This window comes from Prunus avium, chromosome 1 (assembly GCF_965620075.1).
Source record: "Prunus avium chromosome 1, drPruAviu1.hap1.1, whole genome shotgun sequence".
Taxonomy (NCBI): Eukaryota; Viridiplantae; Streptophyta; class Magnoliopsida; order Rosales; family Rosaceae; genus Prunus; species Prunus avium.
In genome coordinates this window covers 859316-877885 of record NC_142284.1, presented here as the reverse complement: position 1 = coordinate 877885, position 18570 = coordinate 859316, and the positions used below count along the sequence as shown (strand labels likewise).

Genomic DNA, 18570 nt, shown 5'->3' with positions numbered 1-18570 from the left:
AAGTTTGCACCTAATTAAAAAAAGGTTCAAACTAGAAGATTCCAACTATTTGGTTACTAACAAATGTATCAGTAATTTATTTATTTCATATCTAGACTCAATGTGAAAATTATTTATTTACAGTTTAAAAATGAGAGCTTCTTTTGTGCACTTATACTACTTTATGTTTTTTTTAATACTTTTGTAATTACCATTAAAAAGGAGTGTAAGTAGACAAAAGGGGAGTGAAAAATTTAGTTAGTAACCAAAAATTAGTGTAATAAAGCTAACGAGGTTTAGCTTAGTGGAAAATAACCTTGACTTGTAGACCAGTATTCATAAGAAGTTCATGATTTACATAAGTTAATGTCTCTAGTATTGCCGTTGGTTATAAGAAGTTCATTTGCAGTTCAATAAGAATAACTGACCTAATCCTAAATGATTTACCTTGTTGATAGAAATGATATTTTCTCTGAGATATAGAAAGTAAAAGGATTTTGTATTTTTTAGGAATTGTAAATTTACTGGGGTAAGAATGCTTAACATTGTAATCACCAATTTCAAAACCTGTTCGGGCAAGTGAAGATCAAGAATACTTGTTGGGCTGCTCTCTAACGCCAAGTCGAAAATAGGACAAGTAAAAGTGTTCCCCCAGGTTGCTGTTTTCTATTTGGGCCACATAAATGCCACTAGTTCTGTAAGTTGTGGGCCGAGAATTTTTTTATCTTCTAACAAAAAACAAAAAAACCAGCAATTTTACAAATTTAACCGACTAATTCTTAGTCTAGTGAAACTTTCTTTTCAACGTGAAAATATATATAACAAGTAAAATCATGTATGCATAATGTATGTAGTGACCCCCTATTTCCAACCCCCAAAATTGCATTGCATTTGTCCCCCCTTCCCTTATGCGCTAGCTACATGTATATATATATTTTTTTTTGGGTCTGGAATTCATGTTGTATAGTTTGCAGTGGTCATAGGAAAGAGCAAAAGCTAGATACAAGTAGCCATGCCACGCTGCACGCACCTAGTGAAATGTCTTTGGATGATCAAATTATAAATGGAGATTTTGAAGCAATCTGTATATAAGTTTTATGTCAAGACTAAATAAGCTAATAAGTTTGACGTGAGTAATTTTTGTGATTCTAAAAACAACCAAATGCAAGTTGCAACTACACTTTATGCGTCAATACGAAGCAGAGTAAGGAATTTGTCACATTTAATTTACTTCCCTAGTTCGAGCCCACAAACCAAACGCAACAAAAGTAAACACAACAAGAAACACCATATTTAACGTGGTTCACCCAAAGTTGGGCTACATCCACGGGCGACAATGCCAATGATAATTCACTTAATCAAAAGAAAGAGAGTACAAAGAGTACAAAGAACAAACAAAATTTATCTAGCTTCTCTCATCCCATTATTCCCTATTGAAATAGAACCCCAAGTAGCAAGTACATCCAAAGGTCACTCATAAAAGCACTTCAACTATCTTTCTTCGAAGAGACAGGACGCAGAGCTTGACTAGCCAGGAAAAGTATTCTCTTAGAAGTTGATGGAAAACACTTTTCCTCATTAAACTGCACCACAACAACAAACAAGTTGACCCTGTGATGCAAACTCATAAGAATATAACTCAAGATTTGATGATGAGTGTCGAGAAAACAAATTAAAGGGATAGTAGCTTACCATTTTGTCCACAGCAATAAGTTCTAGACCACAGGCACATCGCATGCATGAGTTTCTTTTTCAATCTCGACTCTGCAATGCATGGTCAATACAACACCAAGACCAACTTAGCAAGAAATGTTCAAAATAACCTTCTACATTTCAAATAGTGGTAAAAGGCTTATAACTGAAGATTCCTTTACCTGAGTCTTGCAATAGCATAGGAACAGAAGCCTTTGTTCTCTGTGATATGCAACCATGCAAGAGTCCATGACCTTAATTACAGAAACAAGAAAAGGGAAAATAGATCAACACCTTCCAGAAATAGTAATTTCCTTACACTACATGTGATATGTGTTGTAGTAGAGAAAAAACTTAATGGCCACTAAGTTAATTAACTCTAAATGAAACGTACACTTGACTCTTGGAAATATGACAAAATTTTTGCCACTTGACTTGGGCGGCTCTTCTCGGTGCATCTTTTTGTTTTGGGGACGTTTTCGGAGCCTTCAACTGCTGGTAGATACTCATCACTCGCGTAAATCCTCACAGATACAAATAGATAGTTCATCAACAGCTGCAAGGTTCCCTCATCACTCGAGTAAATCCTCCAGATCATCAAATTTTTATAAACAACTTCTAAGGACTCTTTAAACTTCAAATGGGTGCTTGTCCCAAAAATCTGCAAATGAGTATCATCAATTTCATAAATAACACAGGTTCTTCAGAAATGGTTACACAAGCAGCGAAGAGATGTGAAAGATACATCCAGTGGTAAGATGGAAGCATATAACAAAGGATGATTAATACAGGAAACAAACAAATTACAAAAGGCTGCTTCCAACACAATTCTTAATGAAACAAAAGACATACCATTAAAGCATGAGCAAAGGTTAACATCAATTCACTAATAATAATTCAAGCATGCATAATTCTTAAGAAATAAGTAACTGACCAATGTAGGACAACAGGGGAAATGGATCTCAAGTACCTGCACCTTGGAATCTGAACAAGCTGCTATTTCTCCCACTTACGCACCTCTAACCCTCCACTGATTGAAGCAGATGCAAAATGAATGCTGATCAAAACCTGACCCAGAAAAGTATAAAAAGTTGAAATGATAACAAAACATATGAAGAATATATTACTGAAACCGATATGTAAAATAAACTCACATTTGTGTAAGAGCATCAAACTAAAGGGCATTAAGAATGAGCAGTGGTTAGCATCTAATTACCGATAATATATCATGTGTATATAATCTTTTCTGAAACAGAAGGAATATCATACAAATGATTAAGGAGCCAAAAGTTTTTGTATGTTACTTCATAGAGTGCCAGTAACAGACTAGTAATGTGGCCACATCAGCCAACTATGCTAATCTGAGAATTCAAATCTCTGTCATTGCAAATCAAAGTCTGTTTTCATGATACAAAACTAGTAGGCCAGCAGCAGCAATAAAATGTACATGGAAAATACTGCTACAGATTTACGAGAAAGAGATAAAATCAGCAGTAATTGAATACAGTAGATTGCAAAGCTATCAAGGAAGAAAATGACTTTAAACTAGTTATCGCCATTTTATTTTTCTGTTGTAAGTCTCCCCTAAGAGCGTAGAAATATAGTATTTTATTTAGAAATGAAGGTAGAGTCAGAAATTTAGCAAGCTACAGATGAACACGCATAAAACACTTCAAAAGTAAACAATACTAAACACAACATTGCTAGGGAAATGTATATATCTCAAATGATAAGGATTGAAGCTAAACATGTGAATACTTTTCTCATATATAAATGATTTCTAAGAATAATTTTTTTCTCCATGCTAGTAAACTGATCTTATGTTATTGTTATTTCAAGCTGTAAGATAGTGGAAGGAAGAGAATAAAGCCAATTGAAGCCACATGGGTCAACTCTTTTAAGACAAATGCGACCAAGCAAGCATGATGTGAATGTACGATATGATTATTAGGGTAATTCTAATCAATCCCAACCACTTTTTTTTTCTTCTTCTGCATTTATATCCAAAGAAATGAGTAAATAACGATGCAGGGGAAAGGGAACTGAAGTGAAGTACCTGGACTAAGTTTGCACCTATTCCGGAAGTGAAATCCAACAAATTGTGCCAAATTCAACTGAAAGTAAATGCCATCAGTAACACAACATATATACGAAGATGTGGAAAACATTAAGCAGAGGCTAGAGAAGAGCAGAAATCTCTGCTCTGAAAATATAGTTTAATGATTAATCTGATCAGAGAGGAACGTAATTACTTAGAGAAGAAGAGTAGGCTCACTCTCAGAATCATCACCACTTGAAGAAGAATGCTCGTAATAGGTTGGGTTACATCTTCGAAGTGGGAGTGGGTCAACTTACTGAAAAAGGTGTTTGGTCAATACTGAAGAAAAGAAAAGTGAGAAGGGAATTGAACAAACAATGAAGGATTTCTTTTGCGAATATAATTACCTGATATACATGGGATGTGAGAAGTCTTGTGCCATTCTGGGCCGCTCAGGAGGGCGGATCTTCCCCCTAGACCGGGACATGTAACAAGTTTGGTGAGGCATTGCATAACCTCAACGGCAGGAAGATACACCAGATTCTCACACGCCTTAATCCTCAGATGGGTAAGAGATGTAAGGTTACCCCAACCACTCCGGAAGAGCCTCCATGCTGTCGAAATCCTGTATATACAAATCTTGTAGACAAGTGCAGTGTTGAATTTGTTGTTGAGGTAGAGACTTGAGCTTTGGCTACCCTGTGATCTTCAGCCATAACAAGCAAAGAACTAGCTCATACAAGATTACTACCACTGGCAGCCAACACATAATGGTCTGTATCAATATTATCTCATGATTCCTGCAAACCACCATATTTCATCCTTATCAGTTTGTGCTTGCCATGACACATCGTCGTTGATCAGCTTCACAAATCCATCTGATGGACACCTTCACCTACCTCACGCAAGGATCTATAGCAAATGCATCCCCATCCCCTCTGGAAAAGAATTAAGTGGTGAGAATGAGGCAGAAGAAAAATGCTGATCAAAACCTGACCCGAAAATATATAAAAAGTTCAAATGACAACAAAACTTATGAACATATCACTGAAACTGATATGTAAAATAAACTCACATTCGTGTATGCGCATCAAACTTAAGTGCATTGAGAATGAACAGGGGTTATTATCTACTTAATGATAATATATCATGTGTATATAATCTGTATTGAAACAGAAGGAATATCATCTATATATATAAAGCAAAAGTGTGAATACTTTTCTCATATATAAATAGGAGAATGATTTCTCAGAATAATCATATTCTCCTCTGTGCTAGTAAAGTGATGTTATGATTAGATGGGAATGTATGATATGATTATTAGGGAAATTCTTTCTTTTTCTGCATTGATCTCCAAAGAAATGAGTAAATAACGATGCAGAGGAAAGGGAACTGAAGTGAAGTACCTGGACTAAGTTTGCACCTAATGCGCATTATTTGTTCTTCCAATTGCATAAGATCCTTCTGCAAACCAACAACGTATATAGGAAGATATGGAAAACATTAAGCAGAGGCTAGAGAAGAGTAGAAAGCTCTGAAAATCTAGTTTAACAATTAATCTGATGAGAGAAGAAGAGTAGACTCACTTTGTGCTCCAACTGTGCTAGCTAGTTTGTGAAGGGGTCGAATCATCATCACTAAAAGATTCCGATCTTTCGCATCCGTAAACTAATTAAAAATGTGTTTGGTCAATAATACTGAAGAAAGAAGGAAGATTCTTCAATAAGTATTTTATGTTAGAGGATTGGGTTACAATTTCTAATCTCTATATTAAATCTACCAACACATCTAATGAATGCAATCCGAGATTAGAAATATATATCCAATCCTTAACTTATACTTATTGGAGAATTAAGTGAGAAAAGGGAATTGAATGATTTCATTTGAGAATGTTGTAATTACCAATTATATGTGGGATGTGAGAAATCTTGTGCCATTCTGGGCCGCTCTCAAGGGTGGATCTTCCCCCTAGACGGGGACATGCAGCAATCACTAGCTCTTTTAGTTTGGTGAGGCGTTGCATAACTTCAACGGCAGGAAGAGACACCAGATTCTTACAGTTGTGAATACTCAGGGTGGTAAGAGATGTAAGGTTACACAACCACTCTGGAAGAGCCTCCACGCTGTGGAAAGACTCTATGGACAATGCTTTTAGACAAGTGCAGTGTTGAATTTGTTGTTGAGGCAGAGACTTGAGCTTAGGCCACCCAGTGATCTCTAGAGTTTGGATTTGTGATGGGAGCTCAAAATCAGGGAAACAATCGAGCTCCTCCGAAAACGCACCCATACTTATAACTTTTAAACTCGTCAGAGAGCGTAGCCCCTCCACTCGCAAATATTTTAAATTGTGGCATGACTCGATTGTCAACTTGTTAAGAGATTTGCAGGATGGTAGCCCACTGGGTAGACTTGTCAATCCATCACAACCCCCAATAGACAAGTCACAGAGGGATGTGAGGTTGTCTAAATTGGGAATAGCCTCTAGATTAGGGCAATCAGCTATTGTCAGGTCCTCAAGAGAGATGAGGGTTTGTAGCCCATCAGCCGGTAAATGCCTCAAATTTTGACAATCACTGATATACAGTGAACAAAGAGAGGTACAACCCGTAATACTCAATCCATCACAACTCGTAATTCTCAAGGAACGGAGGGATGTGAGGTTGTCTAAATTGGGAGTAGCCTCTAGATTAGGGCATCCCTGTATACTCAACTCCTGAAGAGAGATGCAATATTCTAACCTGGTCGGCAAGCTTGATAATTTCTCACAATCCTCAATCTCCAAATGGCGGAGACATGCACCGGCTAATAGTTAAGCTTTTCAATGCTGGAAACAAAGTCTCTTTCTTCTTCGTACTCGTAGCCGCACCGTTAACATGGTTATAACCATAAAACTCAACTCCCACACATTTAAGCTCTGACATATCACGAAACTCAACAAGCCTAAGATTTGGTAAATGGCCAAGTGATGGGACTTGTTCGCATTCTCCGCAATTCGATAACCGAATCTGTGTCAAATTGAGTGGCAACGAACCACACATCATCCATGATGCTAATTTAGAACCCTGGAATCCGACAATACATAAGAATTCTAACTCAGAGTTGGGTCGGAGGCCTTCTAGTACATCAATGTCTTTCTCGTTTCCGCCCCTGCCAGAATGGTCCCAGCCTAATGTCAACCTCCGTAGATTTACTTTCCCAACTAAATTTAATGCCTGTGCTTGGCCTCTGTCCCTCACATGTTCCAAACCTCTAATGCTTAGTTGACCTTTTAATTGGTTTAAGCCACCCAGTTCGTCAATTTCATAATTCCTTTCCTTATCCAAAGTAAACGCAGGAGATATTGTTTGCAGATGTTTCAATCGTCCCATTCCCAATGGAACTGGCTTATAATAATAGAAATAAACATGCCTCAAGTTGATCAAATTTTCCATTTCCTTTGGAAACGTTACAAGATGCTCTGTATACTCCATTCTTAACGTTTGTAGGTTATAAAGCTTGCCAATTGACATAGGGAGTTGTTTGATTTTTGTCCTAGAAACGTTCAAATACCTCAAATGTATAAAGTCACCAATTGAACTTGGCAGCTCCTCAATATCAGCCCCGTACAAATTTAAAACACGCAAAGCCTTAAAGCTTATAAGTAATGTATTATTACTAAGGCCTTGATCAACATTCACAAACAGTGACCGCCGTTTCTCAACATTTCTTTCGGAACTTGTGGAAGGATCCCATGCCACGTGTTGATTCTCAAGTTTATCTTCCATTTCAGATCTTGATACAAGCTCAGCAAGATCATGTACAAGATCGTGCATCGTGTATTTAATGGGATACCTTCTTGTAACATCTTGAAAGAGGGAGTTTTGCAACAGAATCGTAAAATATTCATCACCTATATCCTCCATATCTTTGTTGGGAGAAGAACAGAGAAATCCTTGAGCCATCCATAGCTGGATCAAGTCTTCCCTTTCCATTTCAAAATCTTTCTTGAAGTTTGAGCAATATGCAAAACACTGTTTCAAAGAAGGTGATTTCAAATGATCAAAACTCAACTTCAAAACCGACATAATTCTTTCATCTCCTTCTGATAATTCCCATATCTTACTTTTTTGAATTTCCGACCATTCATCGATACTTTTAGAACGCATCATGCTTCCCAAAACCTGTTGGTACATAAATTAGTGTATATATTAAAGATTAACTAGATGACTTGGCTATGATAACAGGAAACATCATTTGTTTTTTCAAAAAACTTAGTTGTATGTTACCGGTAAATGTTAACATTTCACCAAAAACTTGTATTTTATGTTAGAGGATTGGGTTACAATTTCTAATCTCTATATTAAATCTACCAACACATCTAATGAATGCAATCCGAGATTAGAAATATATACTCAATCCTTAACTTATACTTGTTGGAGAATTAAGTGAGAAAAAGGAATTGAATGATATCATTTGAGAATATTGTAATTACCATCTATACATGGGATGTGAGAAATCTTGTGCCATTCCGGGCCGCTCTCGAGGGCGGATCTTCCCCCTAGACGGGGACATGCAGTAATCACTAGCTCTTCTAGTTTGGTGAGGCGTTTCATAACTTGAACGGCAGGAAGAGACACCAGATTCTTACAATTGTGAATATTCAGGGTGGTAAGAGATGTAAGGTTACCCAACCACTCTGGAAGAGCCTCCACGCTGTCGAAAGACTCTATGGACAATGCTTTTAGACAAGTGCAGTGTTGAATTTGTTGTTGAGGCAGAGACTTGAGCTTAGGCCACCCTGTGATCTCTAGAGTTTGGATTTGTGATGGGAGCTCAAAATCAGGGAAACAATCGAGCTCCTCCGAAAATGCAGGATGGTAGCCCACTGGGTAGACTTGTCTATCCATCACAACCCCTAATACTCAAGTAACACTCAAGTAACAGAGGGATGTGAGGTTGTCTAAATTAATAATGGCCTCTAGATTAGGGCATCTCTGTATACTCAACTTCTTAAGAGAGATGCAATATTCTAACCTGGTCGGCAAGCTTGATAATTTCTCACAATCCTTAATCTCCAATTTCAAGCGACATGTCATGCCCTTGCCCTTGCCCAGGGTAATTGGAATGAACTCGAGACTAGAGCAACTCCTTATAGTCAAGTCCTCAAGAAGAGGGAGTGTGGGAGCATCAGAGTCAGATTGTGAAAGTGGAATGGATGTTAGATTGGAGCACCCAAGTATACTCAACCTACGAAGTGAGGTGCAATATTCCAACCCACTTGGCCAGCTTGATAATGCCTGACAATTGTCAATCAACAATTCACGAAGCCCAACCACTCTGTGTAAAGAAGGCATATACATGAGATTCTCACACTCCTGAATACTCAGGTGGGTAAGAGATGTAAGGTTACCCAACCACTCTGGAAGAGCCTCCACACCATTGAAAGATTCAATCCCCAAAGATGTTAGAGAAGTAGTCAAGTGTTGAATTTGTTGAGGCAGAGACTTGAGCTTAGGCCACCCTGTGATCTCTAGTATTTGGATTTGTGATGGAAGCTCAAAATCAGGGAAGGAATCGAGCTCCTCCGAAAACGGACCCATTTTCATAGATTCTAAACGCGTAAGAGAGCGTAGCCCATCTATTGGCAAATAGTTTAATTTCCCACAATTAAATATATCTAAAGAGGAAAGAGACTGCAACCTGGATACATCGAGATCTGGCAGAGATATCAAATTGTGGCATGAATTGATTTTCAACTCCTCAAGAGATGTGCAGGATGGTAGCCCACTCGGTAGACTTGTCAATCCATCACAACCCCAAATCTCCAACTCCTGAAGAGAGATGCAATATTCTAAGCTAGTCGGCAAGCTTGATAATTTCTCACAATCCCCGATCTTCAATTTGCGGAGACATGTCATGCCCTTGCCCAGGGTAATAGGAATGAACTCGAGACTATCGCAATGCTTTATAGTCAACTCCTCAAGGCAGGGAAACACCGCTACTTTCTCATCTGTTGGCAGTTCCTCCCATTTAATTAGAGCTGGGCAATAATAAATAGTTAAGCTTTTCAATGCTGGGAACAAAGTCTCTTTCTTCTTCGTACCGTCAACATGGTTATAACCATAAAACTCAACTCCCACACATTTAAGCTTTAACATATATCTAAGAGCATCTCCAACCGATATGTCAAAAGTGCCACATAGACATTTAACAGCTAGAAATAACATCTCACACACTCCAACCGATGTGTCAAAGCTGATGTGGAATGAAGGCTGAAGATTGAGATGTTATTTTTGACATCCCAAAAGCAAGATGTCAAATGAATATTTTATTATTTTTTCTTTTCTATTCTTTTTAATTAAAAATAAATCAACACTAAAATGTAATAAACTAATAATTTAATTTGACATATCGGGTGGAGTCTAAAGCTGTGTAAGATGTCAAATTGCCACATCAGCCATCAAATTTAAATTTGATGTTTGGTATTTGACATCTCCCTTGGAGATGCTCTAAACTCAACAAGCCTAAGATTTGGTAAATGGCCAAGTGATGGGACTTGTTCGCATTGTCCGCAATACCTTAACTGAATCTTTGTCAAATTGGGTGGCAACGAATCACTCATCATCCATGATGCTAATTTAGAACCCATGAATCCTTCAATCATTAAGATTTCTAACTCAGAGTTGGGTCGGAGCCCTTCTAGTACATCAATGTCTTTCTCGTTTCTTTCCCTGTCACACTCCCATTGTAATGTCAACCTTCGTAGATTTGCTTTCCCAACTAAATTTGATGCTCCTGCTTGGCCTCTGTCCCTCACATGTTCCAAACCGCTAATAATTAGTCCACCTTTTAATTGGTTTAAGCCACCCAGCTCGTCAATTCCAAGATTACTTTCCTTGTCCAGAGTAAACCCAGATATTGTTTGCAGATGTTTCAATCGTCCCATTCCAAATGGAACTGGCTTATCATAATTGAAATAAACATGCCTCAAGTTGATCAAATTTTCCATTTCCTTTGGAAACGTTACAAGATGCCTTGTACGCTCCATTCTTAACGTTTGTAGGTTATGAAGCTTGCCAATAGACTTAGGGAGTTCTTTGATGTTTGTTCCAGAAACGTTCAAATACCTCACATGTATCAAGTCGCCAATTGAACTTGGCAGCTCCTCAATTTCAGCCCCGTACAAATTTAAAACACGCAAAGCCTTAAAGCTTATAAGTAATGTATTATTACTAAGGTCTTGATCAACATACACAAACAGTGACTGCCGTTTCTCAACATTTCTTTCAGACCTTTTGGAAGGATCCCATGCCACGTGTTGATTCTCAAGTTTGTCTTCCATTTCAGATCTTGATACAAGCTCAGCAAGATCATGTACAAGATCGTGCATCTTGCAATAGGTAATAATACCATATTCATCCCTTCCAACATCTTGAAAGAGGGAGTTTTGCAACAGAATCGTAAAATATTCATCACCTATATCCTCCATATCTTTGTTAGTAGAAGAACAGAGAAATCCTTGAGCCATCCATAGCTGGATCAAGTCTCCCCTTTCCATTTCAAAATCTTTCTCGAAGTTTGAGCAATATGCAAAACACTGTTTCAAAGAAGGTGATTTCAAATTATCAAAACTCAACTTCAAAACCGACATAATTCTTTCATCTCCTTCTGATAATTCCCATATCTTACTTTTTTGAATTTCCGACCATTCATCGATACTTTTAGAACGCATCATGCTTCCCAAAACCTGTTGTTACATAAATTAGTGTATATATTAAAGATTAACTAGATGACTTGGCTATGATAACAGGAAACATCATTTGTTTTTTCAAAAAACTTAGTTGTATGTTACCGGTAAAGGTTAACATTTCACCAAAAACTTGTATTTTGTTGGAATGTTTAATCCTTAGCCAATGTTCATGTGTGTAAATAGTAAATTTGGGTTTTCCCCTTCAAACGCATTTTTTCTTACCTACAACATATCACCTTATTTTTCCATAAATAAAAATGATTTTTTTTTTAATAAAACACGATATTTTTTTCAACAAATTATTTGCAAGTCAATGCCAGTAATCGTGTTTCAATTTTGCATAAATTTAGGGATTGGGGGGTCTTTTTTTATTTTATATATAATTAAAGATTTTTTAATGGAATATATATTCAAACAATGAGTAAATGATGTGTTTCCAAATTTGACTGAGTGATAATTTTTGTTTTTGTTTTCAAATTGATTAGTTAGTTAGTTCCTTTTACTTATATCAAAGTTTGAAATTAATTTTTCAAAGAGAAAGAACACTTTTTGCTCTTTATAGGTCTTGATCCTTGTGTTTTAGGTACATTATAATTTACCTACAATTTTCTTAGGACATATCTAGGAAAATTGTTGAACTTGCAAAATCTAGGTACCTATATATCTATATATATTTATACTGTAACATTTGTATTTTCTTAGTACATACCTATTATTTTTAAGTACATATGCCTAATCATTGTACGTAAATAATTAAATATTGATAAAGTAGCATACACGCATCAAATTGTATGTAAATAATTAAATGACATCAAATGTAGGTCAATTAAACTGCATATATATATGTATGCAAGTTGGTCTACGTTTACATGAATTGTAGGTAATGTAAAATTGTAAAAGAAATGAGATGAAACACAGAGTAACTGTCAAACTTGATGCTCCATCAAAATTAGGTGCACTAATTTAACCTCAATATTAATATTTTCACACCCACCTTATTTTCTAACTCACTATGTAAATTTGAAAAAACACAATCATATCTTTCCACTCATCATTATTCCTAAAATACCCTTTAATTATTAATTCAAGCAAATTCATCTTAGGAAAGGTATTGATATTCTGAATGATAAAATCTATTGTTGAAAATTTTTCCTCATCTTTCTTTACTGCCTAACGGAATGCTTCTAGTTGATTTCCGGCTTGTGATATGAATGATGTTTTGAATTTGTTAATGGCACTTGATCAGAACTACAGATGCTTTGATCTAGTAAAATGCGATTAAAAAACATGAATTTGTACAGCTAAGGCAAGCAATTGCTGATTCTGAAGCAGAACTAGCATCAATTTGTTCTACAATGGGAGCGACTAGTACATATTAGACATGTCATGAAGCCACTGTGGCATCGATTTCTTTTCAAAAGGAAATAAATAATGTGCAAAGGTTTTTTCCCCTAAGTCCTTAGAAGTTATTTTACAAAGGGGTAAATTTATCGTTAAATATTTGAAGATAAGGTAGGTGAGGAAATAGGACAAAGAAGTGGAAATAACAACACTCATTGTCAAACCTAGTCTCACAATTCATGAAAATATTGCTTATTGATGTGGTAATTCGCTAAACCTTGCTTCTATATTTTGAGTTATCACAGGCTGATAAGTTGATATGGTGAAATATAGTTATTTATGATTACATAGACGATTTTAAACTGTGATTGAAGTAAGTTTACTGTTTATTTATCCCCTTTAAATGCATACATCTGGTGTGGTAACAAATGTAAAGAAAAATTGCTACACTTAAGCCTATGGCTATGGCCTCGAAATATGACTATGCAAAGATTTGCTCACTTTTGACAAAATCCTATGAGAAGGAGATAAGACGGCAGCTAGTTGTCTTGTATATTCACTTTCCAAAACTGCCCCCCATGGGTATGATCAGGGAGGGATTGGCACCAAGTCAAGCAACTGAATCTGAATTCTAAAAGCCGTCTTAATTAATTTGGAGTTAATTTGTAATGAAGGCATCGTCACACTTTTACTTTTTGACATAGAATATGCATGACACCTTTTAAATTAATACTTGTTCTTTTTTTTATTCTCAAATGTGTATTTATTTTTCATTTTAAATATTCTTAATAAAAGAGACACGTGTCAGATTGTGGTTGAGCTACATTAATAGATAAGGAGGAATTCCTTCTTATGGGCAAGGAGGGAAGCATTATTCTTGTAAATAATTCAATACTAATGGACAATTTGTCGTTCAATTAAATTTTGGGTTTTAGTTAGAATTAAAAAGTATGTGGGTATTTTGGGTTTTAGTTAGAATTAAAAAGTATGTGGGTTTTTGTCTAGACTATTTTAGTTGCAAGGGGCTATAGCTGAATATCTTATATGTAAATTATCTGTTACTTTTAAGTACTTGTAACAAATAAAGAAATGCATACAGACGAAACTTCAGATTGATATATCATTACGTACCTTTGCCGTCAACGGTATACCAGCACACTTTTTGGCAATCTCCCTTCCAATTGTTTCTAGATCTTTTGGAATAGGAGCATTACCATCTGGAAATGCTCTTTTCTTCAATATGTCCCAACATTCATCAACAGATAGACCTTTCAAATCATAGATTGGAACTACTTTTTTCGTGATTGATGCAACAATGGCACTGCGCGTTGTGACAATAACGACGCTTCCCTGGGCACTATGAAGTTTTGACAAACAAGTCATCAAATTTCTCCATTTTTGAGGATTTTCATTCCACACGTCATCAAGCACGAGAAAATATCTCTGTTTTTTCCAATTGTTCTATGAGCTTTTTAAGCAATACATCTTGGCTTTGTATCACACCCAATGTTGAGTCAAGAGATTCTAATATCGTCCTTAAAATTGACTTGACCTTGAAAGTGTCAGATACACACACCCATATTTTTTTATGAAAATGCCTACCAATAGAATCATCATTGAATACTGACTTAGCCAAAGTTGTCTTCCCTAGGCCTCCCATTCCTACAATGGGCATTACTGAAAGATTTTCTTGATCCAAGTTGGAGTTAGTCAAGATTGTAATTATCTTTGACAGATCCTCCTTCCTTCCAACCACGATTTCATCTTTCTCAAGGATTGAGTCGGTTTCTCTGTCCCCCACAATTTCTGGAGGGGTTGTATCTATTTTCTTGGAAACTAGTCCAATGAAAGATGCCTCAGATTTGAGATCCAACAAAGATGCATTGATCTCCTTGATTTTATGTGCCATGTTTCGACGAAACCAGGAGTTTGAAAGGAAGTTGCGTACCTTTTTCCTCTTTTGGTTTGGCAGTTCTACTTGCCTGCGGAGATCTTCGTAGTTGATTTCATCCAAGACATTGTCAGCATCATCAGCTATGCCCTTCAGTTTCCTCACCCAGTCCTTCAACGCCTTGCCCTGTTCTTGTGGCTGGTGGTGAACATCACCTAAGAAATCTTGAATCTCGAGTAACGATTGACGAAGCTTTGCTAGTTCCTTTTTGAATCCCCGGAACAGACTTATTTCTTGAGCAGCAAGTGAAGCCAGCTTGTTCAGTATTCCCTCGACAGGAAAAGTATAGAGAACTTCCATACTCGCGCGAGACAGAGATGAGAGAGCAGAGAATGCAAAGATAGCTAAGGAAACCAGATGCTTGAAGACGCACGTACAGTGTTTGAGTGTTTCTCTCTCCCCCGTTGATAGAAATAAAAAGTTCCAAGTCATTTAATGTGATGAGGGGTATATCGTCTTTGCCATCAATATTGGCCTCACATTATGATAGGTGAAATTCAACCAAGTAAAAGTGCAAGACGACATGTAATGGGGCTTTCTCACGTATGAATTGTTGTTGTCGGTGGCTTTATCATTTCTTGACTTCTCTGCGTGGCTGTCGGTGGGTCAATTATTTCATGCCTTGAATGCCTTCTCTGCGTGGCTGTCGGTCATGCCTTGAATGACTTCTCTGCATTGCTTTACTTTTTTCTCATGTAACTCATCTTGGATGTTTTTAAGCAAAGCAATACCTGTACAAATTAAGAAGAGAAAGAAAAGAAGAGAATTGACAATTGAGAGAGTTTTGATTTCAGCTTTCAATACCTACGGACTTTGTACTCCGCTCTCTACTGACTTAAGTAGAGACATCCCTGGTAATCGTAAATGCTAAGTTTCTTGTAATTCCTGCTCCAAGTCTTGGTTCAATGAGACATGACATGCCTGCCTTGTTCTGTGTAATGTGCAACCATGATCAACTTAATTATACATGAAACAAACAAATTACAAAAGCCTGCCAACACAATTCTTATCGAAACAAAAGAAATACTATTAAAGCGTGAGCAGAGGTTAACATCAATTCACTAATAATAATTCTTATTGAAACATAAGGAATAATTTTAAGGAGCCAAACACTTCTCTTGGTTACTTTGTAGAGTGCCAGTAACAGAGAAGTGGTGTTGGCACGTGAAAGAAGCTATGCTAATATAAGATTGGCAGCACCATAATTTTTTACAGCAATATGAACCTAGGTTCAATTTTACAAGTCGAATCCTTATCTAGAATCATGAGTTAATTTGGGATTAACAAAAATGCCACTCCTGTGTGTTTTGATTTGAATCCTAACGTGATCTTTTCCTTCGTTAGGCACAGCTCATCTGACTTTCAAGTACGTACACGCTGTTGTGTTGGAAAACCCAAGTTCATAGCATTGATTCATTTTTCAAATTCTGAGCATTCAAATATTTGCACGTATGATCCATAATTTCTTCACTGACTAATTTTAGCAATACCGAAAATGAATGAATCTGGAAACTGTACTGGTATTTGAAACTTTGAAAATGTACTACTTTCTCTGTAAGTTTCCATATGAAGAGACCTTGGTGATTGAAGCTTTGAAAATATATCAAACACTTAACTACTGATAAAGAAGAATTTTTTTTAAAAATAGCGTCAAAAACAGAAGAAATGGAAAGAATTTCAAACAAGATTCAGAAACAGTATTGACCCCAAAGTGTGGAATTCAAGTTCCTCGAATCATGTTACAGGTATCGAATATCAGAATAGCTTTGGAATTTAGTTGTATTACTGATGAGAGTAGGTAAGCAAGTCTTAAGGTTTGAGTAAGATATGCAATAGGATCAGCACTTAGGGTATGTTCGTGAACGTAACCTAACATGTCATGCATTATCCACACAAAAATAAGTAACTCACCACCTATGTAGGACAACAGGGGTGTAATAAAACAAGGTCATCACACCCTATGTGGGTGAGTGGGAGATGTAATAAAACAATGATTATGCACTAATCCTTGTTTTATGGCACTACACAAATCCTTGTTTTAAGGCACTAATCCTTGTTTTAGTGCACTACCAAACTAAGCACTAGTGCATGTTTTATGCTCTCTTGAGATGAGCTAAAACAACTCCTATAAATAGATGGAGTGTGTGCAAGTGAAAAAATGATGAGAAGCATTAGTGCATACTCTCTAAGTTGGTGTGTGTGAGACAAGAAGTGTGAGTGCATATCAAAGAGTTGTAGTGAGTTTTACACCCACAAAGAGAGAAACCTCATATCTCCCTAAACACTCTCCTTTAGGCAATTCACCAAGAGCCTTGGTCTTGGGTACGTGGAATCAATGGAGTAACTTTCATAGCCAATCCAACGACCTTGGAGACGAGGAACGTGTAGAATCTTGTTGGCGTGTTCGTGATGTGGAAGCATCTCGGCGGGCTAGTAATTGCAAGCGGTTTTTCACTTGGAATCTTCCGCAAGGTATGCAGTACCTTATTCCGAATATATATTAACGATAATTAACAGTGGTATCAGAGCTTGTATGCTTGCTTTTCGCCATGTTGAATGATGCATGAGAATGTGTTTTTTCTTCCACAAGAACTACCATGAAAGCATGAACCAAGAAACTTCGTTTTTTGTTTGATTGTTTTTTTGATGTTTTCTTTTCATGAAGTATGTTCCTCTATGTGATGAGAACTTGCCTTTAATTTTTTGTACAAATTAAAGGAGTGGTTTAGGAGAAAAACTAAAACCAAAGAGCATGAAAAACAGTTTTTTTTTGAGTTTTTGAGAGCATGTTTGTATGCTGTTAAATTGTTTTTCTCTGCTGTTTCTTTGCCTTAGCATATTCTCTGTTGCATGAGCTTTCCAATGATATATCATATGCGTCATTTGGATGCATAACGAAGGAGATAGAGGTCTCCAAAGATGGCCAAATGATCATGAAAATCTGGAAATTTTTTCTGGAAATTTCAGCAAGATGAATAGTGTTCTTCGTGAACAGTGTTCTTTGTGAACACATCCTCTTTGAAGGCGCGTGAGAGCACGTATGCCCTTTGTAGAGCTTCATCTTAGACATACGGAATCCAATCGTGGACTCCTCCCGTCTATTTTCTAAAAATCATTTGGCTAAAGTATCACTTGGAATAAATGAATAATTGTTTGTTTATGAAGTTGCAACATAATGACATGTCATTTAGAAACTAAATATGTTATTAAGTTGTTCATATTTAGCATGCCAAAATATGGACTTAGGATTGGTTGAGTTAATTTATGGGTCATACTGGTGGAATTGACTACCCAAAAATGTGTGATGTCTAGGCAAGTTTTTAAGGAAACACCTTTGGTGTTTAAGAGGAAATGGTATTTAAGCGAGTTCATCTCCACCACTACTCCCGAAACTTACCTGGTCACATTTTTTCGGTGGACTTTCATTGGTTAACCTATTAAATGGATTCCCAATTTTAGATCTATGAGAGGCCATGCGCTTTTATGAAACTGCGCAAACTTTTGTTTGGTTGGAAACTTTGTGTTTTCTAAGTAGAAATTTGTTTAAAAGTAATTGAAAATGTTTATTTAGACTTGCTTTTTTGGGTGATGATTATAAGCATAGCAAATTTTCGAGTCCAAATTTGTAAGGAAGGATAATTCTTTTCAATTTATTTTTGAAACAAATAGAAATGTGCAAAACGCTAATACTAAAGTCAATCCTTGTGTTCTATAGATAATGGCCACAAAAAATGTTGTTGCTGACCTAAATAAGGGAGACAAACTTGAGGGTACCAACTATGATATTTGGCATAGGAAAATTCAATATCTCTTGAATGAGCAGGAGTTATTGGAAACATT

At 36.6% G+C, this 18570-nt stretch overlaps 1 protein-coding gene, 2 long non-coding RNA genes and 1 pseudogene across 12 annotated transcripts; 1 reads left to right on the top strand and 3 right to left on the bottom strand.

Annotated features, from left to right (window-relative positions):
- Window positions 1-1160: 1160 nt before the first annotated feature.
- LOC110745563 (uncharacterized) lies at window positions 1161-5349 on the bottom strand. 9 transcript variants are annotated; one of them, XR_015835919.1, is made up of 11 exons: window positions 5296-5349; window positions 5116-5173; window positions 4609-4701; window positions 4117-4509; window positions 3924-4025; window positions 3728-3785; window positions 2642-2739; window positions 2066-2332; window positions 1854-1925; window positions 1672-1743; window positions 1161-1562 (listed from the first exon to the last, which is right to left on the bottom strand). It is a non-coding gene; the product is annotated as an uncharacterized LOC110745563 (long non-coding RNA). The 9 variants fall into 9 exon arrangements; XR_015835918.1 differs by having other exon boundaries at window positions 4609-4647; window positions 5296-5339; XR_015835914.1 differs by having other exon boundaries at window positions 4117-4701; window positions 5296-5348.
- Window positions 3449-3866, top strand: LOC148297101 (uncharacterized). Its single transcript, XR_015835922.1, has 2 exons — window positions 3449-3623; window positions 3703-3866. It is a non-coding gene; the product is annotated as an uncharacterized LOC148297101 (long non-coding RNA).
- A 983-nt stretch (window positions 5350-6332) lies between the features above and the next one.
- Window positions 6333-8318, bottom strand: LOC148297100 (putative disease resistance protein RGA3). The gene is made up of 3 exons (XM_088253225.1): window positions 8181-8318; window positions 7812-7869; window positions 6333-7719 (listed from the first exon to the last, which is right to left on the bottom strand). Exons 2-3 carry the CDS (start codon window positions 7833-7835, stop codon window positions 6481-6483), a joined length of 1263 nt encoding a protein of 420 aa, XP_088109351.1. The 5' UTR covers window positions 7836-7869; window positions 8181-8318; the 3' UTR covers window positions 6333-6480.
- LOC110751565 (disease resistance protein RGA2-like) lies at window positions 7877-15186 on the bottom strand (annotated as a pseudogene). The gene is made up of 3 exons (XR_015832869.1): window positions 13911-15186; window positions 10158-11435; window positions 7877-9975 (listed from the first exon to the last, which is right to left on the bottom strand). The product of XR_015832869.1 is annotated as a disease resistance protein RGA2-like (transcript).
- Between the last annotated feature and the right edge of the window lie 3384 nt (window positions 15187-18570).